Source organism: Athene noctua, chromosome 29, assembly GCF_965140245.1.
Source record: "Athene noctua chromosome 29, bAthNoc1.hap1.1, whole genome shotgun sequence".
NCBI classification, from domain to species: Eukaryota; Metazoa; Chordata; class Aves; order Strigiformes; family Strigidae; genus Athene; species Athene noctua.
The window spans coordinates 2382742-2403697 of NC_134065.1; the positions used below are offsets into that span (position 1 = coordinate 2382742).

Genomic DNA, 20956 nt, shown 5'->3' on the forward strand with positions numbered 1-20956 from the left:
GGGGTCCCCTGTCCCAGGGAGCGGCAAGAAATGGGCTCAGGGCAGCAGCCCCGAGCTGGCCCCGTGCCCCATCGCTGCCCACGTGGCGCTGGGATTGGGGGGGTGTGTTCCTGACCCCCCCCTCAAACACTGCTCTTGCCCAGAAAAGCCCCAAGGACCAGTGGGCTGGGTGGGGAGGAGGAGGGGGGAAAGCGTGTGAATCCCCCCAGCCCCCCGAAAGACCCCAGGGGTGTCGGGGCAGCCCCAGGAAGGGGAGCGAGGCGGGTGTGGGGCTCTGCGTGCGGCCACCAAGGGACCGTGAGCTTGGCCCCGAGCTGCCAACTCTTGGCAAAACAAGATTAATCCCCAGCAGATGCTTGAGGGGGTGGAAGAGGCCGAGGCTGGTTTGATCCCGGAGGCGAAGCTGAGTCAGAGGAGCCGGTTGAGGCTCTTCTGAGAACTGGGGGGATCCAGCCAGGGTGACAGGGAGAGCTGGGGGGGGGGACAGCAGCTCATCTCCACCTTTAGCTGGGTGCAGCACCCAGGCTGTCCCCGCACCCCGGCGGGCAGGGAGGTTGTTGACAAAGTGAAACAAAACAACCCAAACCGCAGCAAACCAAGGGAGCGCTAGGAGGGCAAATTCAGGTCAGGTCCTGCCCAGGCATGGCCAGGCAGTTGGGGACAACACCCCTGTCCCCAGGTCCCAGGGCACTCCCCAGCTGGAGGGGGTGTCCTGGGTGAAGGTGGGGGCTCATCCCTGCTCCCCCACCCCAGCACCTCAGCCTCGGAGAGGAGGTTTGGGGGGGATTTTCCCCCCGGGGAGCGATGTGCTGCTTAAACCCTGCTTTCCTGGGGTGAGAATGGGTCAAATCAGACTTAAACCAGCCTAAAGCCCGGCTTTGCTCCGTGAGACCTTTCTGAGCTGGCTTTCCCCTTTCAAAGAGGATAAACCCTGGCTGGAAGGGCCGGGGTGGGCAGGGGACCCCACTCCCTCTCTCCACACCCCCTTGTCTGGGGAGCATCCCCCCATCACCCGGCGCTTGCCCAACCCGAGTCCCCAGACCTGGGATTTGCTCCTTGGCCTTTTTTTCTGCCATCCCCAGCACTAATACAACCCCAGGAAGACCCCAACCCCCAGCCCCCAGACCTAGCACCTACCTCTGCCCGGCCACGCAGTGACCCAGGAGTCCATGGCCGGAGCCGCCGGGCCGGGCTGGGCCGGCAGGATGGACGGGCAGCAGGACGGGCAGCAGGACGGGCAGCGCTGCCGCCTTGCCTGCGCTCGCGCCTCCGCTGCCTGCGAAGGGCAGGAAGCAGCAACCGAAGCTGCCTGGTGGGGACACGTCACAGGAAGGCAGCGAGGTGGCACTGGGGTGGCACTGGGGTGACACCCATGTGACACCGGGACCCTCAGCACAAGCCGGGCTGTGGTGACCGAGGGGGCTCCGGCCACTCGCCCAGCGGCACCCCGGTACCTGCAAAGGGCTCTTTGTTCCTCCCAGCCCCATCCTGGGGTCTCGTGCCCCCCCGGTGCGGGGGCAGCGGGGTCACTGGGCCCAGGTTTATGCCTCCGGTTGGGATTTGATTCCTGGTGCGGTGGGATCCGGCACCACTTCCCAGCTTCAGGGTCCTTCTCCCGGCTGGAGCCGGGCACAGCCCGGGACGTGCTGGGGGCATGGACGTGGCAAAGAGGGGCTGAACCCAGCTGGGGAAGGCGGCAGCCGGCACCGCTGCCTCCGCCGCCTCTCCCGTCAGCGCCAGGCTCCGGCCAGCCCCGCGGCCAGCGCTGCCAACGCAGCTGCACCCCAGAGGCTGCAGGGATTCGGGATTAGGACAGGGATTAGCGTTGGGCCGGCTCATTTATCGCACGGGCACAGGGACGGGGCGCGCCAGGCGGTGGCTTCCCTGCTGCCCGGTGCCCGCCTCAGCATCCCCCGGCACACGGTGCGGTGCCAGCGCCGGTTCTGTCCACCTTAAGAGACGTGTCCCTCCCCGCTACCTTCACACCCTCCGCTTCCCCTTCAGCGGCCGCTGCATAATATTTTTATTTATCAACCAGGTTTCCTGTTTGCAATCCTCAGGCTTACGGGCGACCGGGGGGCATCAGCCGCCGGGATGTCAGTGAGGGGGACACTGACGGCCTGTGGCTCGTCCCGCCACTCCTCGACGAGCCGAGGTGCTGGAAACACAAGGAATTGCCCCTAAAAGGTCTTTTCTAGCTCCTCTCCGCAGCTGGCCGCGGGGACAGCGTGGGGGGATTTCTCAAGAGACCTTGGGAGGAGGAACGCAAAGAGTTTTTATTCTTCCGAGCAGCAGCTGGAGCAGGCGGCCAGCTCCTGCCCCGGCTCTCTGGGAAGCGCCGGGATTTCGAGGAAAAGCCTGGCAGGGCCGGGGATTGCTGGAGGAAGGCTGGAGCTGCGCCCGGTGCCGCGGGGCTGCAGGTGAGGGATGCCGGAGTCGGGCTCTGTCCCGGTGCAGGGGGGGGTTTGGGGGGCTCAGGGAGTTTTGGGGGCCTGCGGTGCTTTTTTTTTTTTTTTTTCCAGCAGTTGGACGCTGGGGAGCGGCCACCTGCGAGGTCACTTCCCCGGGAGCTGTTTTCTGGCTGTCGCGCAGCCGAGGCCAGGGTGGTTTTCCCAGGCTGATGGGGCAGCAGGATGACACGCAGCCCCCCCCCCCCCCCCCCCCCCGCCCCCCCAGTTCCAGTCCCTGCTGCCGTGAGCTTGGCCGCAGTGCCGTGGGGGCCGCCTGTGCCTCAGTTTCCCTCCTTTGCAAAAACCGGCTCGGCGGCACGGCACAGGGGGGCTGCGCAGCAAAGGACATCGGCTGTTTGTGTCCCCCCCGGGGGGACAAACGGATGCGCTGTGACCCTGGGCGGCATGTTGGCCCCTGTGGCTGTGTCACATGCTGGGAATGGTGGCCCGGGTCCAGCTAGAGCCTGCCCCACGCACGTACCAGCCCGGGGACCAGCCAGCTCCGTGGGAGAGTGGTCCCTGGCCGGGTGTCCCCCACCCAGCCCCGGGGGTGCCACAGGACTGTCCCCAAGGGCAGCAGCTGTGTCCTGTCCTGGCTGGCCGGGGAGTGAGGGAGAGCGCGGTGGGTGCGGAGGAAGGCTCGGGGAGGGGGATAAGGGGTCACAGACGGGCTGGGAACGGGGGTGAACGAGGGGGGACTGGGCTTGGGGACCCCAGAGGGCTGCGGTGGGGGGACAGGAGGGCTCCCGGCCCCTGTTTGGGGCAGCCGCCGGTGCAGCACAACCCCAAGGGGCCGGGGACGCGGTGACAGGCTGCCTGCGGCCAGCGTGACGTGGGTCTGACCCCAGGGACCCTCCCCTGGGGGGCTCGAGTCCCCCCAGGAGCGGGGGGGGATTAAACCCCTTGCACCCCAGCTTTGGGAGGGGGGTAAATCGGGGGCGGGGGTGTAAATCCCGGTGTGCTGAGCAGGATCCGGCCCCGCCGTCCTTTTTGCTGCGATAAAGCCGAGCCGGGCGGCTGGGAGGGGGTTGATGTCTCGAGGTCTCGTGTTCCCTTATCGAGCTTTTTTTTCCTGCGGGGGGGGGGACACCCCACCTCTGGCTGATATCACCTTCCTTATCACTTTCCCGGTGGCCTTGAACCCCGCAGCCAGGACCCCCTGCCTGCACCTGCCCAGGGAACCTCCCACTCCCGGGGACACAGGCCCCGAGACCGGAGCCCAGAGCCCACGTCCCCCCTTCTCCACATCCCTGCGAAGCTGCTGGTCCCGGCTGCCCTGACCACTGGAGGACCACTAGCCCCATTTTACAGCTGGGGAAACTGAGGCACGGGGGCGTCACGCCCTGCTGTTTGCCTGCCGCTGCGTGAGCTGACCGCTGCAAGAGGCTGGTTTGTGGCTTGGAGCTGCCGGGGGTCAGAACCAGACCCCCCCCTCCCTTAGCAGGTGCTGCACCAAAACCCATCACTGTAATGAGCTGGGGGGGCTCTGCCAAGACCACGGTGCAGGCAGAGCCCTCCATGGGGCCTCGCTGTCCCCCCCCCAAAGCCCCTCTCCCCCTCACACCCGGCCTTCTTGTCTTTTCAGTGATGGCCGAGGGCGGCCAGGCCAGGGTCGTGGCTGGGGGGGGCCCAGGAGCTGCCCCTGACAGCACCCAGGTGAGCCGCAGCCGAGGAGCTGAGATGTGGGGCTGCGGGTGTGGGGGTGTCCTGCCTGGGGGGCTGTGGGGGACAACCAGACTGGACTATTAACCCCCTTTTTTAAAAAAAAAAATCCCGAACAGCGATGTTATTTTTTCTCTGTGTTTTGCACCCACCATCCTCCCCCGTGCAGCGAGGGGCACAGGGGCTGGTGTGACACCCCCTCCCCCCCCCTCCCTGCCTGCTCCCGCCTGATTTCTGAGCCCACTGGGCACCCCCTGCTCGCCCCGATCAAGGGGTGAAGGTCTCCAAATCCCCACGTGCCGGAGAGTTTGGTGCGAACCGGGAGAACCAGCCAGGGCCTCAGCTCAGCCCTGATATTAGACACTGGAGAATCCCCTCTAGTGTGTTCTGGTTGGGGGTCTCCATGGGGTGGGGGGGTCCCTGCATGAGCCAGGTCTGACACGTCACCGCATTCCGGACAGGCGGCTGAGCTGGATGCTGGTGCATCCCCTCAGGATATGGGGGCTACGGGGAGCGAGGGGCTGGTGGCCGCCCTCAGCCCGGGCAACGTGGAGGACCTGTACGAGCTGCTGGAGAAGCTGGGCAGGTGAGGGGGGGGCGGGCAGGGCTCCTGCCTGCGCGGGGTCCCCGCAAGCAACCGGACACCTGGGTTGTCACCTGATGGTGTTGGGAAGGGTGGGGGACACCCCGGCCGTGCCCCCCAGCCCGGTTTCTCGCCTCAGTGGCCACTTCGGGGTGGTGAAGCGTTGCCGGGAGCGCAGCACCGGCACCTTCTACGCCGCCAAATTCGTGAAGACGCGACGCTGCCGGGGCAGCCGCCTGGGGCTGGACCGGGCGCAGGTGGAGCGGGAGGTCGCCATCCTCCGCCAGCTCGACCACCCCAACATCCTGCGGCTCCACGACCTCTTCGCCAGCCGAGCCGAGATGGTGCTTGTCCTGGAGCTGTGAGTGGGGGGGGGGGGGGGGTCCCATACGCACCCCACCCTCATCTTGCGCCGCGCGTTGGAGCTGGGGGAGCTCAGCCCCGTCCTCGCGCCGCGCAGGATCAGCGGCGGGGAGCTCTTCGACTTCATCGCGGCCAAGGAGATGCTGTCGGAGGAGGAGGCCATCGAGTTCCTGGGGCAGATCCTGAGCGGGGTGCAGTACATCCACGCCCGTCACATTGCCCACTTCGACCTCAAGGTGCCCGTGGGGACCCCCCGTCCTCGTTCCTCAGGGGATTAAGGGTTTCATCTCCCCTCACCGGGCACCTCCAGCGCCCTGGCCGCATCCTGCCCGGCTTCCCGGGCTGCTGCTGCGCTCGCTGGGGCAGTGCCCGCCAGCAGGTCCCGGGTTCCCCCCTCTCCCCATCACCCCATCGTGCCCGGCCTTGTCCCCGCAGCCCGAGAACATCATGCTGCAGGAGAAGGATGTCCCCAAACCCCAGATCAAGATCATCGACTTCGGGCTGGCCCAGCACCTGGAGGACGGTGTCACCTTCAGGAGCATCTGCGGGACCCCCCAGTACTTCGGTACGAGGCTGGCGGGTCCCAGGGGGGTCCCTGAGAAGCCCCGCTCTGTGGGGACACAGTAAAAGGAGTCCCCGGGGTGGGGATGGGACCTCCTGGGCGTGAGGGAAGGGAGGTGGCCGGGATGGTGCTCTCCCCTCTAATGTCCCCCCCCGGCTCTGTGTTCACCCCCAGCTCCTGAAGTGATCAACTATGAGCCGCTGAGTTCCGCGACCGACATGTGGTGAGGAGCAGCGACCTGGGGGTGATGGGCTGAGCCGGGGGGGTGGGTTGGGACCCCCCTGGGTGCCACGGGGCACAGGGGGACCCCAGGGAGGGCAGCGCCTGACCCCCACCTCTGCCTTTCAGGAGCATCGGGGTCATCACCTACATCCTGTGAGTACGGGGAGATGCTCCCTGCGGTCGGGGGAAACTGAGGCACGGGGACAAACCCGGGCACTGGGGGGGGGGCGAGTTGGTGCTGTCCCGTCACTCAGTGGCTCTGTCATGTCCCCACAGGCTCAGCGGCTTTTCCCCCTTCCAGGGTGAGACGGATGCCGAGGTCTCCTCCAACATCATGGCTGTTGCCTACGAGTTCGAGGAGCAATACTTCAGCCAGACCTCCGAGATGGCCAAGGACTTCATCCGGCGGCTGCTGGTGAAGGAGCCGGGGTGAGAGTCCCCGTCCCCAGCTCCACCCCCCCCATCTCCATCATCCCCAACCCCATCTCCATCCCTGTCCTCATCCCCATCCCTGTCATCTCCAGCCTTATCTGCATCTTCATGCCTGCTCCGTCCCCATCTGCAGCTCCATCATCCCCACCCCACCTCCATCATCTCCAGTCCATCTCCAACATCTTCATTCCCATCTCCACCACCCTCATCCCCATCTCCATCACCCCCACCCCATCTCCATCACCTCCGCCACCTCCACCATCCCATTCCCACCATCCTCCACCATCCCCCTCTCCATCATCCCCATCCTCACCTCCATCATCTCCAGCCCATCTCCATCATCTCCATCATCCATATCCCCAGTCCCAGCCCCGTCTCCATCCCTATCATCCCCATCTCCATCAGCATCGTCCTCATCCCCACCTCCTTCATCTCCGCTATCCTCATCCCCATCTCCATCATCCCCACCCCCTCTCCATCATACTTATCCCCATCTCCATCCCCATCCTCAGCCCATCCCCCTCCCCATCATCCCCATCATCTCTATCCCCATCCCCATGGTGGATGTTTGGGGCCGGGACCCCCCCCGTCCCCCCCCTGCCACCCCCGCTCTGTGCTGCAGACACCGCATGACAGCGGCCGAGTGCCTCGTCCATCCCTGGATCAAGGTGAGAGGGATGGGCTGGGGGGCTGGGGGGGCGCCGGACCCCCGGGAGCAGGGTGGGGGCACGGGGACGACGCCGTGTCCTCGCCCCCGGCAGCCCCTGAGTCAGAAGCAGGAGGCAAAACGGAGCTGTTCCTCCATCAACATGAAAAACTTCCGCAAGTTCAACGCTCGGAGGAAGTGGAAGGTGAAGGGGGATCCTGGCTCGAGGTGGGGCCGGGGGGGCGGCACCCAGAAATGGGGTCCCCCCACCCATGGGGGCCCCGGGGAGCTCGGGCTGTGCTCTGCCCCGGGGCTGGCTGTGTCTCAGGGTCTCTGTGTCGGGGGGGATGTAGCGCCGCGGGGTGTCGGGGACAGAGGAGGGGTGTGACCCCCCCTCGGACCCCCCCTTTCCTGCCCCCCCCTCTCCAGCTCTCCTACAACATGGTGGCCGCCTGCAACCGGTTCTGCCACATGCGGCTGCTCTGCGGCCTGAGGAAGGAGGACGAGGAGCTGGTGAGCGGCCGGGAGCCCCCTGACCCCCCCTCTGGCAAGGGCCGCGGTGGGGGGGCAGAAGGGATTTGCGGGGGGTGGGCTGTGCAGCGGCTGTGCAATGGGGGGGGTGTCCCCACCTGTGGAGCCCTCTCCCCTGGGGGGGGGGGATGTCCTCACCCCTGGGGGGTCCCTTTCTCCTAGGGAGGTTCCTTTCCCTTAGGGGGGGTCCTCTCCTGGGAGGGGGGGGGGGTGTCCTGTCCCTCCTCTGCAGCCCCCCCCTGTGCCCCCAGCGCTGCTGCGAGAGTGACCAGGAGGAGGAGGGCAGCCACCCCGTCACGCTGCTGCGCCGGCGGCGAAGCAGCTGCTCCTGAGCCCCCCCAAAAGGAGACGGGACCCCCCCGAGAAGGCCCGTCCCATGAGAGGAGCCCTGGGGGGGTCCGCCTGACTCCCCATCCCAGGGAGCAGCAGCGCTGTCTGGTCCCAGTAGCTCCCAGTTCCATGGTGCTGGAGGGCCACTGGGGCAGCAGAACCCCCCTCCCTGTCCTACCCCCCAGATCTTTGCTGCAGTGGGGCGGGGGCTGCCCCACGGCTTGGACCCTCGCCCGTCCTCAGCGCCGGTGCGAGAAATAAATGTCTTCCCCCTCATCCCTCCTCCTCCCCTGCATCTGCTGAGCATCCGCAGCTTCATCCTGCTCCTCCTCCTCGCTGCGGGGCTGGTGGGGCGTGGGGACCCCGGGGGACATGGGGACCCTGCAGGACGTGGGGATCCGGGGGTGTGGGGATCCAGGGGATGTGGGGACCCCGGGGGACGTGGGGACCCTGCAGGACGTGGGGATCCGGGGGTGTGGGGACCCCAGGAGTTGTGGGGACCCCGGGGGATGTGGGGATCCAGGGGATGTGGGGACCCCAGGGGACGTGGGGACCTGGGGGATTTGGGGACCCCGGGGGATGTGGGGATCCCAGGGGACATGGGGACCCGGGGGATGTGGGGACCACAGGGGACACGGGGACCCCAGGGGACATGGGGACCCAGGGGATGTGGGGATCCGGGCGATGTGGGGACCAGACATGGGGACCCCGCAGGACGTGGGGATCCGGGGGATGTGGGGACCCCAGGGGACGTGGGGACCCCAGGGGACATGGGGACCCTGCAGGACGTGGGGATCCCGGGGTATGGGGACCCCAGGAATTGTGGGGATCCCGGGGGACGTGGGGATCCAGGGGATGTGGGGACCCCAGGGGACGTGGGGACCTGGGGGATTTGGGGACCCCGGGGGATGTGGGGACCCCGGGGGACATGGGGACCCTGCAGGACGTGGGGATCCGAGGGTGTGGGGACCCCAGGATTTGTGGGGACCCGGGGGATGTGGGGATCCAGGGGACGTGGGGTCCAAACACCCCGGATCCACCCCGTGATGGAGGGTGACCCTTGAGTCGGCCCCTCCATGCCGGGGTCTCCGTCAGTTCTCCGTTGTCCCCCCGCCCCGAGCAACCTGGATCCATCCTCCTGCTCCAACTGGGGAAACTGAGGCAGGAGGCAGCGCTTCCTTCCCAGCCCACGCGGGAAGGGGGGGGGGGGCCCGCCCTGTTTTCCCCCTCTTTATTTCCCAAACAAGCCCTGGCCCTGGCCCTGACAGTTGTCAGGCTAAATATTTAGTGTGCGCCAGCCGAAAACAAAAGTGAAGGGGCCGCAGGGTCCGGGCGGGGGCCGCGGGGGCCACCCTTATCCCGGCGTGCCGTGGGTGCCGGCGGGGACGGACACGGTGCAGCAGCGCCCGAGGCGGGACGGGGACGGGACCCCGGGGTCCCACTCGGGGATGGGGACAAGGGTGCTGGGGGTCCTGCGGCTGGGGGTGACGCTGCTGGTCCTCGGTCCCCTCCCGCTGCCCCTCGTGCGAGCCCCATCCGAAAGTAAGTGCCTGGAAAGGAGAGGGGGAGGTGGGAGTTGTGGGGGGGGGGAACAGATCGGGGGGGGGGGGCCTGCGTGGTGATGCCCGTGGGGGGCTACAAGAGCCAGACCCTGAGGTAAAGCTCTTTTGGTGCTCCCTGCCTCAGTTTCCCCCCCTGTAAGCTATGGACGTCCCCATCCAGGGTAGAAGGGGCAGAGTGTGGGACCCCCCCGGGCTGTTGGGATGGGAAGGGGGGACTTTGGGGGGGGGGGCGCTCAGCCGGAGCCGGGGGTGTCGATAGCTTGGCCCTGCCGGTGGCCAGGGTGGTGGAAAATTTTTGCTTCTGGTGGGATGGAAGATGGCTGGGGAGGGGGGGGCATGGCGGTGGGGGGGACAGTGGGGGGTCCCAGCTCTTGTGGTCATGGTGGGGGACGTCCGTCTGGGTGGGGGTACCGGGAGGGCTCAGGGACGGTCGGTCTGTCCTGCCTTCCCCTCTCCCCGTGCCTCAGTTTCCCCAACACCAAGGGGGGGTGGGAGCGACGGAGGAGGGGGGGGGCGAAGCATCCCAGTGCTGGGGCTGTGCCGAGAGCTGCCGGGGGGGGGACACACCTTGCTGTGTCTGCCCCCCACCAAGGACCCCTGTGCCCTCTCTGTCCCCCTCCAGGGACACGGGAACCCCCGTCCCTTTGTGCGGGGAAGGGACGGGGTGACTTTGCCAAGGTCAGGGCGGGTGTCGGTGGCAGCGGGGGCTGTAACCCCTCCCGTCTCGCGGGAGGATGGAGGGGACCCCCGTGTCCTCACTGGGGGGGCACAGGCCTCCCCCCCGGCCAGCACCAACCCCCTACAAATTGCCGAGCCCCGGTGCGGGGCAGGATCCTGCCACCGCGGGCAGCTGCCAGGGCCGCGGTGTCCACGAGTGACCCCGGGAGGGGGAAAAAACCGCCACCGGGGACACGATCAGGAGGACACGGCCACGAGCCGCTGGCCGTCGGGCGCCCATGGCAGGGGCGGCCGTGCCGGGGTGCCGGCGTCGCCCGGTGTTTGGGGTACAGGCCGAGCCGGTTGCGTTTACTCCGGGTGTTTACAGTAAATCCCTCGCTGGGATCTCAGCAGCTTCTTTCCATCAGAACTCAGCGTCAGGTTTCAGGCCGGGGATGCTGCCGGTGGGAAGCTGCCAACTCCTCCTGGCTCCTGCACCCCTGCCGGGATTGGGAAGTGGGGGGTGCTCGGGCCCGTGCTGCCCCCGATGCTCCCTGCCAGGCTCCGGCTGGCAAATCCCGGCGGTGGCAAACCCATGCGGTAGCCTCGCGTGCCCCGTTAGCCCGCCTGGGCACCGTGCCGGGGAGTTAATGGGAGCGACCTTGTGGGTAACCACATGTCCGTGGGGGGAAGATGCTGCTCCCCCATGGCGGCCCCATAGCTTGGGGAAGGGGGAAATCCCTCTGCACCCCCAGCCGGACCCCCCCCGGAGGGGGCTGGGATGTGATCGGTGGGGCGAGACGGCCGCCCGGGCAGCCAGAGCTCGTTAGCGTCACCGCTCGCCGCGCTGACGGACGCGTCGTGCCCTGGAGAGCCGCAACGCGCCGGCTGCCTGTCAGAGCCACTCGCGTCTCCCCCGACAGCCCAACGCGATTGCAGCCCCCTCTGACAGGCAGCGCCGGGATATTAACCCCCCCACCCCGCCCCGAGCATCGCGGCGGCCCCAGCCATGGGCACAGCGGGGGGATCCCTGGGTCACAGCGGGGCAGGGGGGGGGTTGAGGGGGCAGCTGCCCCATCCCTGCTGCCCACGGCGTCCCCCTCTCGCCACCCCAGTCTGCGGCAGCATGGACATCCGCAACGACGTGTCCCAGCTCCAGAAGCTGGAGAACTGCTCCATCATCGAGGGCAACCTGCAGATCCTGCTGATGTTCACCACGGGCGCCGAGGATTTTCGGGGGCTCAGCTTCCCTCGCCTGCTCATGATCACCGAGTACCTGCTCCTTTTCCGCGTCTACGGGCTGGAGAGCCTGCGGGATCTCTTCCCCAACCTCTCGGTCATCCGCGGCACCAACCTCTTCTTCAGCTACGCCTTGGTCATCTTCGAGATGCCCCATCTGCGGGACGTGGGGCTGCACAGCCTGGGCCACGTCCTGCGCGGTTCGGTCCGCATCGAGCGCAACCAGGAGCTTTGCCACCTCTCCACCATCGACTGGGGGCTGCTGCTGCCCGACGCCGTGGACAACACCTACATCGTCGGCAATAAATTGGCCGAAGAATGCGCCGACGTCTGCCCGGGCATCCTGGACGTGGAGAAGCCGTGTGCGCAGACCAGCGTCAACGGGCAGCTGGATTATCGCTGCTGGACATCCAGCTACTGTCAGAAAGGTGGGTGCCGGCGGGGCCGGGCTCGATCGCGGCGGCTGTTTCGCCAGTGTTGTGCTGGTTTGCACCGTGGTGGCTGCGGGGTAAACTGGGAGGGCGCTGGGGAAGGCTGGGGGAGCCGCCAGGGGATGGCAGGCCCCGGCACGTGGCCATCGTTCCCTTGTCACCGGGAGCGCGCCCCGTGCCAGCGGCGTGGCGGGGGTAACCGGATCCGCACTGTATCATCCTCCGGAGGAGAGGCCAGCTCCCAGCTGCCCTGTTTTCCCAGCGGGGAGGTAAATATGGGCCCCTCCCGGGCTCGTTTGCTGTAAACAGGAGAGCTGGTAATGAAATATATACTATAAACACCGATCCTTATCGGCGCTGTAACCTCGGCTGCTGCCCCGGCGCTGCCTGCACCGGGCAGCTGGGGCTGAGCGTGGGCTGACCCTCAGCCCATCCGTCCGTCTGTCCGTGCAGCCCTGCAGCACCCATCCAGCTGCTCACACGGCCACCCGTCAGCCCAGCTGTCCGTCTGTCCGCTCACTGTTTGGCCGTCCCTCCATTGCCCCGCCCGTTCCTGCATCCCTCAGTCTGTCCCTGCATCCCTGCGTCCTCCATCACTTCATCCTTCCATCCCTACGTCCATCCCTCCATCCCTCCAGCCCTTTACATCCCTCCGTCCCTGCATCCCTTCTTCCATCTCCCTCTCCATCCCTCCATCATTTGATCCTTCCACCCCTCCATCCCTCCCTCCCTACCCGCATCTCTCCATCCATCACTTCATCCTTCCATCTCTCCATCCCTCCCTCCATTCCTGCATCCCTCCTTCCATCCCTCCCACTATTCCTGCATCCCTCCCTCCTTCCATTGCTTCATCTCTGCATGCCCCCACTCCTCTCTCCATCCCTGCATCCCTCCATCGTTTTGCATCCCTCCCTCAATCCCTCCCTCCACTGATCCCTCCCATCCTTCCCTCCATCCTTCTACCCCTCTCCCCTTGCCCCCCAGAGCCAGAGGGTGTCAGCAGCCGCCGCCCAGCCCTCCCCATCTCTTCCCTCTCACCCCCGGTGTGATCCCCGGACCCCCAGACCCTCTGCGCTGCCCCGGGGCCAGCCGATCTTCTCCTGGAGGCTTCTCCTTGCCCACGGCACCATCTCTCTCCCCTCAGTGTGCCCGTGTGGCCCGGGCTCGGCGTGCACGGCAGCGGGCGAGTGCTGCCACGCCGAGTGCTTGGGGGGCTGCGGGCGACCCCGCGACAACCGAGCCTGCGTCGCCTGCCGCCACTTCCACTTCAACGGGCACTGCCTGCCCTCCTGCCCGCCCCGCACCTACGAGTACGAGGGCTGGCGCTGCGTCACCGCCGAGTACTGCGCCAGCCTCCGCAAGGTCTCCGACAACCCCCGCGACGCCTCCAAATTCGTCATCCACCAGCGGCAGTGCCTCTCCGAGTGTCCCTCGGGCTACACCAGGAATGAGAGCAGGTAGCGGGGGGGTTTCCCAGTGCCCCCCGGCACGGGTACGGTGGTGGCAGGGTGTCCAGCTCACGTCCCGTCCCCCCCATCCTCCTGCCCGCAGCATCTTCTGCCACAAGTGCGAGGGGCTGTGCCCCAAGGAGTGCAAGGTGGGCACCAAGACCATCGATTCGACGCGGGCGGCGCAGGAGTTGGGGGGCTGCACCCTCGTCGAGGGCAACCTCATCATGAACATCCGCCGGGGCTGTGAGTGCCAGATCCGGACCCTCCGCCGGGGTGGGAGAACTGCCGCGGGGTGCAGGGGGTGAAGGAGGGGGGTGTCTTTTCCCTTGCAGGGTGAATTAATGAGGGGGTGCCCCTCTCCCCGAGCTCACCCCCGTGGGTTGTCCCCAGATAACCTGGCCTCGGAGCTGCAGAGCAGCCTGGGGCTCATCGAGACCATCACGGGCTTCCTGAAGATCAAACACTCCTTCGCCCTCGTCTCTTTGTCCTTCTTCAAGAACCTCAAGCTGATCCGTGGCGACTCCATGGTGGACGGGTGAGGATGGGGTGAGGGTTGGGGACACACACGTGGGTTTGGGGGTGCCCGTGCCCACCACCTTTGCCCACGTCTTCTCCTCCAGGAATTACACCCTGTACGTCCTGGACAACCAGAACCTGCAGCAGCTCTGGGACTGGAGCCACCACGTCCTCTCCATCCCCGTGGGCAAGATGTACTTCGCCTTCAACCCCAAGCTGTGCCTGGCCGAGATCTACCGCATGGAGGAGGTGACGGGCACCAAGGGGCGGCAGAACAAGGCGGAGATCAACCCCCGCACCAACGGGGACCGGGCGTCCTGTGAGTACGGGGACGGGGACACCTGGCAGCACCGCGACCCCCTGCCTGAACTTTCCCTCCTCTCTGCAGGCAAGACCCAGACCCTGCGCTTCATCTCCAACGTCACCGAGTCCGACCGCATCTTCCTCAAGTGGGAGCGGTACCGGCCCCCCGAGTACCGGGACCTCCTCAGCTTCATCGTCTACTACAAGGAGTCGTAAGTGGTCCCCGTCCCCCACTTGTCCCCACTGCGGAGGGTTTGGGGACCTCAGCCCGTGGTGTCCTTGTGTGCTGGTGGGTTTCTGGACATCAGGGGGGTCGTGGGGCTGGGAGGGGGTTCTGGGACCCCTCCCCGATGCCCGGTGTGGGGCAGACCCTTCCAGAATGTGTCGGAGTACGTGGGGCAGGACGCCTGTGGGGCGCAGAGCTGGAACGTGCTGGACGTGGAGCTGCCCCTCAGCAGCGAGCAGGCGCCGGGCGTGACCCTGCTCAACCTCCGGCCCTGGACCCAGTACGCCATCTTCGTCCGCGCCATCACCCTCACCACCGCCGAGGAAGGACGCAACTACGGGGCGCAGAGCGAGGTGGTCTACATCCGCACCATGCCGGCGGGTAAGGGGCTGGGGAGGGGGACGGGGATGCCCGTGGTGGTCCCCCAAAGACAGATTGACACCCCAGTGTCCACCCAGCCCCCACGGTGCCCAGGGATGTCATCTCCATGTCCAACTCCTCCTCCCACATCGTGGTGCGTTGGAAGCCGCCAACGCAGCGCAACGGCAACATCACCTACTACCTGGTGCTGTGGCAGCAGCTGGCCGAGGACATGGAGCTCTACGTCAACGACTACTGCCACAAAGGTGAGGGCAGGCAGGGCAGGCGGGGCTGCCCGGGACACTGGGATGGGGATGCTCCGACCAAACTGGGCTCCCGCAGCGCCGCCAGCCCTGCCTGTCCCTGCCTGCAGGTCTGAAGCTGCCCACCAGCAGCGCGGACACTCGCTTTGGGGACGGGGACGGCCCCGAGGTGGAGCAGGACGCGGAGGAGCGGTGCTGCCCCTGCCGCCCCGCTGACGGGCAGCTCCGCATGGAGGGTGAGGCCGAGTCCTTCCAGAAGAAGTTCGAGAACTTCCTCCACAACTCCATCATCATCCCCAGGTGCCCTCTGGTGGGGGTCCTGTGTCAGGAGGGGGTCCCCCAGGTTGGGTGCGTGGGTCTGCCCCAGGTGAGGGGTCTGGTGGCTGCTCCTGGCAGATGATTTAACCAATTTCCCGCTGTCTCAGGCCACCCTGGAAGGTGACGTCCATCAACAAGAACCCTCAGAGGTGAGCGGTGACCACACAAACCTGGAGGGTCTCCCCTCCCCTGCTCGATTTTGGGGGACATCCCAGGCGTCCTGGCTCCCCACCACCTCCTGTATTCCATCTCCCGCAGGACCCCAAAGCGGCGCAGGGACGTGGTGGCCGTCACATCCCCGGCCAACGCCTCTTCGGCGGAGCCGCCGGCCCCGAGCCGCGCTGGGGGCGAGCCCAAACCCGACTTCCAGATCTTTGAGGACAAGGTTGTGCGCGACCGGGCGGTGCTGTCGCGGCTGCGGCACTTCACCGAGTACCGCATCGACATCCACGCCTGCAACCACGCCGCGCACACCGTGGGCTGCAGCGCCGCCACCTTCGTCTTCGCCAGGACCATGCCGGAGCGTAGGTCCCATCAGCCTCCCCGCCCCTCACAAGCTCTGGCTCGGCGATGCTGGGATGCTCTGGGCTCCTGGTGAATTCCAGGGGATTGGCAGCGGGTTGGGGACTGGGTAATGCCCCCCGGAACTTGACCCCCTCTGTGCCCCCCTCCAGTGCAAGCTGACAACATTCCTGGCAACGTCACATGGGAGCCGGCCAGCAAGAACAGCGTCCTGCTGCGCTGGGAAGAGCCCAGGAACCCCAACGGGCTCATCCTCAAGTATGAGATCAAGTACAGCCGCGAGAGCGAGGTGAGGAGCGTCCCCCGCCAGCACCCCCTGCCCTGACAGGTCTGCTTAGGGGGCACAGCTCCTTTCCCCTTTCCCTTTTCCCCTTCTTTCCTCTTCCCCTGCCCTTCCCCCTTCCTTTCCCCTTCCCCTTCCCCTTTCCTTTCCCCTTCCCCTTCCCCTTCCCCTTCCCCTTCCCCTTCCCCTTCCCCTTCCCCTTCCCCTTCCCCTTCCCTTTCCCCTTTCCTTTGCCCTTGCCCTTGCCCTTCCCCTTCCCTTTCCCCTTTCCCCTTCCCCTTCCCTTTCCCCTTCCCTTTCCCTTTCCCCTTTCCTTTCCCCTTCCCCTTCCCCTTTCCTTTGCCCTTCCCCTTCCCCTTCCCCTTTCCTTTGCCCTTCCCCTTCCCCTTCCCTTTCCCTTCCCCTTCCCCTTCCCCTTCCCCTTCCCCTTCCCCTTCCCCTTCCCTTTCCCCTTTGCCCTTCCCCTTCTCCCCTTCCCCTTCCCTTTCCCTTTCCCCTTTCCTTTCCCCTTCCCCTTCCCCTTTCCTTTGCCCTTCCCCTTCCCCTTCCCCTTCCCTTTCCCCTTCCCTTTCCCTTTCCCCTTCCCCTTCCCCTTTCCTTTGCCCTTCCCCTTCCCCTTCCCTTTCCCTTCCCCTTCCCCTTCCCCTTCCCCTTCCCCTTCCCCTTCCCTTTCCCCTTTGCCCTTCCCCTTCTCCCCTTCCCCTTCCCTTTCCCTTTCCCCTTTCCTTTCCCCTTCCCCTTCCCCTTTCCTTTGCCCTTCCCCTTCCCCTTCCCCTTCCCCTTCCCCTTCCCCTTTCCTTTGCCCTTCCCCTTCCCCTTCCCCTTCCCCTTCCCCTTCCCCTTCCCCTTCCCTTTCCCCTTTCCTTTGCCCTTGCCCTTGCCCTTCCCCTTCCCTTTCCCCTTTCCTTTGCCCTTGCCCTTGCCCTTCCCCTTCCCTTTCCCCTTTCCCCTTCCCCTTCCCTTTCCCCTTCCCTTTCCCTTTCCCCTTTCCTTTCCCCTTCCCCTTCCCCTTTCCTTTGCCCTTCCCCTTCCCCTTCCCCTTTCCTTTGCCCTTCCCCTTCCCCTTCCCTTTCCCTTCCCCTTCCCCTTCTCCTTCCCCTTCCCCTTCCCCTTCCCCTTCCCTTTCCCCTTTGCCCTTCCCCTTCTCCCCTTCCCCTTCCCTTTCCCTTTCCCCTTTCCTTTCCCCTTCCCCTTCCCCTTTCCTTTGCCCTTCCCCTTCCCCTTCCCCTTCCCTTTCCCCTTCCCTTTCCCTTTCCCCTTCCCCTTCCCCTTTCCTTTGCCCTTCCCCTTCCCCTTCCCTTTCCCTTTCCCTTCCCCTTCCCCTTCCCCTTCCCCTTCCCCTTCCCCTTCCCTTTCCCCTTTGCCCTTCCCCTTCTCCCCTTCCCCTTCCCTTTCCCTTTCCCCTTTCCTTTCCCCTTCCCCTTCCCCTTTCCTTTGCCCTTCCCCTTCCCCTTCCCCTTCCCCTTCCCCTTCCCCTTCCCCTTCCCCTTTCCTTTGCCCTTCCCCTTCCCCTTTGCCCTTCCCCTTCCCCTTCCCCTTCCCCTTCCCCTTCTCCTTTCCCCTCATTTTGGGGTGGCTGAAGCCCCCTTTGCCACCCTCCCACTGTCCCCCCCAGGAAGTCACCACCGTTGTCTGTGTCTCCCGTCACCGTTACTCCAAGTACGGGGGGGTCCACCTGGCTCTGCTCCAGCCGGGCAACTACTCGGCCAAGGTCCGGGCTACCTCGCTGGCCGGCAACGGCTCGTGGACGGGGCTTGTCAAATTTTACATCCTGGGCCCAGGTACCCGCGGGGGACAGGGGGGACACCAGTGGGGTGGGGTCTGTGGGGGGTGGTGGTGGGATGGGGAGAGGAGGGTTGGGGGATGCTGCTGGGTTTGGGGAGCGGGGGGTCAGGGGGTGCTGCTGGGCTGGGACACTGGGGTTCAGGGGGTGCTCCTGGATATGGGGAGCTGGGGATGGGGGGGATGCTGGGGAACTGGGGGTGCTCTGGGACAGGGACACCCCGAGATCAGTGGGTATGGCTGGGCTGGGGAGCTGGGGGCGGGGGGGGGGGGGGGGGGCAATGGGTGCCTGGACCCCGGCCCACGGTCGCTGGTCCCGGCAGCCGAGGAGGAGTCCGGCAGCTTCTACGTCCTGCTCACCGTCACGCCCGTGGTCCTCATGGTGCTCATCTCCTGCCTCGCCGTCTTCCTCTTCTTCTACAACAAGAAGAGGTAACGACACCCCCTCACCCCCAGGGCTGGGCTGGGGCAGGATCGGGCCATGCCAGGGCCGGGGAAGGGTGTGTGTGGGGTGGCATGGTGCCCTCACCCCCCTCCTCTGAGGGCTGCCCGCCTCTGGCAGGAGCAACGCCGGGTACCCCAGCGGGACGCTCTACGCCTCCGTCAACCCCGAGTACTTCAGTGCCTCGGACAGTACGTAGGGACGGGCAGGGGCGTCCCCCGGGGTCTGCTGGGTTGTGTGGGGATGGAGATGGGGATGGGATGGGATGGGATGGGATGGGATGGGATGGGAAGGGATGGGATGGGATGGGATGGGATGGGATGGGATGGGATGAAGATGGAGACGAGGATGGCATGGGGATGGGATGGGATGGGAAGGGATGGGATGGGACAGGATGGGATGAGGTGGGATGGGATGGGATGGGATGGGAAGGGATGAAGATGGAGATGAGGATGGCATGGGGATGGGATGGGATGGGGTTGGAGATGGGGATGGGATGAAGATGGACATTGGGATGGGATGGGGATGGGGACAAGGATGGGGACAAGGCTGGAGATGGGGATGGTGACAGGGATAGTGGTGGGGATGGAGATGGGATTGGGTTGGGATGGAGATGGGGATGGTGACAGGGATGGGGATGAGGATGGTGAGGGGGATGGGGTGGTCCCCCCTCGCCCTGCAGTGTACATGCCCGATGAGTGGGAGGTGTCGCGGGAGAAGATCACGGTGATCCGGGAGCTGGGACAGGGCTCCTTCGGGATGGTGTACGAGGGGCTGGCGCTGGGGCTGGCCGCCGAGGGCGAGGAGACCAAGGTGGCCCTGAAGACGGTCAACGAGTTGGCCACCATGCGGGAGCGCATCGAGTTCCTCAACGAGGCCTCCGTCATGAAAGCCTTCAAGTGCCACCACGTGGTAGGTGGGCGGCCGAGGGGGGGATAGAGGGGAAATTGGGGTGGGGGGTGTCCGGCCACTGACGTGCAACCCCTCTTTGTCCCCCCAGGTCCGTCTGCTCGGTGTCGTGTCCCAGGGCCAGCCAGCTTTGGTCATCATGGAGCTGATGACACGTGGGGACCTGAAGAGCTACCTGCGCTCGCTCAGGCCCGACGCCGAGGTGAGGGGCTGGCTGGGTGCCGCAGTATTCCACGGGCAAAGAGGTGCCCACCCTGTTCCCGTGGATGGGGGGGGTGTCCTGGTGTGTGTGTGTGTGTGTGTCCCCAAGCCCCAACTCTCTGTGCGTGACACAGAACAACCCCGGGCTGCCGCCGCCGTCGCTCAAGGACATGATCCAGATGGCGGGGGAGATCGCCGACGGCATGGCCTACCTCAACGCCAACAAGTTCGTGCACCGCGACCTGGCTGCCCGCAACTGCATGGTGTCCGAGGATTTCACCGTCAAGATCGGAGGTAGGTGGGCAGCGGCGGGCAGGCTTGCTGCCAGCCCCAGCCCCTCCCGCTGCTCACACCTTCCTCCTCCTCCTCTTCCTCTTCCACCAGATTTCGGCATGACCCGGGATATCTACGAGACTGATTATTATCGGAAAGGGGGCAAGGGGCTGCTCCCCGTTCGCTGGATGTCCCCCGAGGCCCTCAAGGACGGCATCTTCAACACGCAGTCCGATGTCTGGTAGGTTGTTGGGGTGCGGGGTGTTGCTGGAGGGGTGGGGGGGAAGGTGGGATTTGGGGGATGTCCCGTCCCCCCCCCTCCCGCTGAGCGGCGGTGTGCCGGCAGGTCCTTCGGCGTGGTGCTGTGGGAGATCGCCACGCTGGCCGAGCAGCCCTACCAGGGCATGTCCAACGAGCAGGTCCTGCGCTTCGTCATGGACAACGGCGTCCTGGAGCGCCCCGAAAACTGCCCCGACAAACTGTGAGTGTAGGGGGGGGACACCCCTACCCCTTTCCCCGGACCCTCACCCTGCTGTGGGAAACGCCCGGGGAGGGGGAAGCAGCACCCTGGATCCTCACCGTGCTGGGGAGGGGGAAACCAGCACCGAGCCCCTCACCCTGGCCTCTGCTCTCTGCCGCCGCGGGGTGCCGGGCCCCCCCCCCCCAGAAAAACCCAGCGGGTTCCCTCTCTCCCGCAGCCACGAGCTGATGTGCCTGTGCTGGCAGCAGAACCCGCGCCAGCGTCCCTCCTTCGTCCAGCTCCTGGAGAGCATCAAGGACCACATGGCGCCCGCTTTCCGCACCCTCTCCTTCTTCTACAGCCCCGAGAACCGCCGGCGCGGCTCGGGGGAACCCTCCGACACCGAGACGGAGCAGTCCCCTGCCGAGGAGGACCCCCCCGCCTCCCCCCTGCCCACCCACAAGGACCGCAGCCCCGGCTTGCTCCCCAACGGGGCGGCCTGACTCTGACCCCGGGGTGTCCTCGGAACCACGCCGGACTCTGCACCCCCCCGCCTTCTCCATCCATCCTCCTCCGGCCGCCCCCCCCACCACCAGGACCCCCCCGCACCCCCCCCCCCCCGTGTTATTTATTGCTTCCAAGGGCCCGGCCGAGGAGCGGGTGCCTTGGGAGGGGGGTGGCAGGCAGAGCGAGGATGCTCCGTAGGGTGTGCTTCCCCTGAGGAATAAATTGGGGTGCCCCAAGTTGGGGGGGGTGTGGGTGTGGGGGGAGTGGGATGCTGCCAGTTGAGAGGAGACCACCCCGGTCTTTCCTTGTTGTTTTTTTTTGGGGGGTGGGGAATGGATTTCTGGGGGTGGGGAGCGGGATTTGAAGTTTGGGGTCCCCCCACCAACCTGCCTCAGCTGCTGCTCCCCACTCTCCCAGCAAACAGGTCAGTAGTGCAGCCCCCCCCCCCCCCTCCCCATTTTACAGGTGGG

The 20956-nt window shown here is 66.2% G+C and overlaps 2 protein-coding genes across 2 annotated transcripts; both read left to right on the forward strand.

Moving 5' to 3' along the window:
- The first annotated feature begins 3764 nt into the window (after positions 1–3764).
- Positions 3765–7949, forward strand: LOC141971466 (death-associated protein kinase 2-like). The gene is made up of 13 exons (XM_074928805.1): positions 3765–3894; positions 4036–4106; positions 4574–4698; positions 4835–5056; positions 5156–5294; positions 5494–5623; positions 5795–5843; positions 5969–5995; positions 6119–6271; positions 6897–6942; positions 7036–7125; positions 7350–7433; positions 7703–7949. Exons 2-13 carry the CDS (start codon positions 4038–4040, stop codon positions 7781–7783), a joined length of 1215 nt encoding a protein of 404 aa, XP_074784906.1. The 5' UTR covers positions 3765–3894; positions 4036–4037; the 3' UTR covers positions 7784–7949.
- Positions 7950–9229: 1280 nt separating this feature from the next.
- Positions 9230–20482, forward strand: INSRR (insulin receptor related receptor). The gene is made up of 22 exons (XM_074928804.1): positions 9230–9323; positions 11116–11667; positions 12815–13127; positions 13222–13364; positions 13512–13656; positions 13742–13956; positions 14026–14152; positions 14309–14547; positions 14625–14792; positions 14900–15089; positions 15215–15256; positions 15366–15631; positions 15782–15918; positions 17528–17693; positions 18018–18126; positions 18257–18327; positions 18819–19048; positions 19137–19247; positions 19381–19540; positions 19631–19760; positions 19866–20000; positions 20218–20482. The coding sequence occupies exons 1-22, from the start codon at positions 9230–9232 to the stop codon at positions 20480–20482; spliced, it is 4008 nt and encodes a 1335-aa protein (XP_074784905.1).
- Positions 20483–20956: the final 474 nt, after the last annotated feature.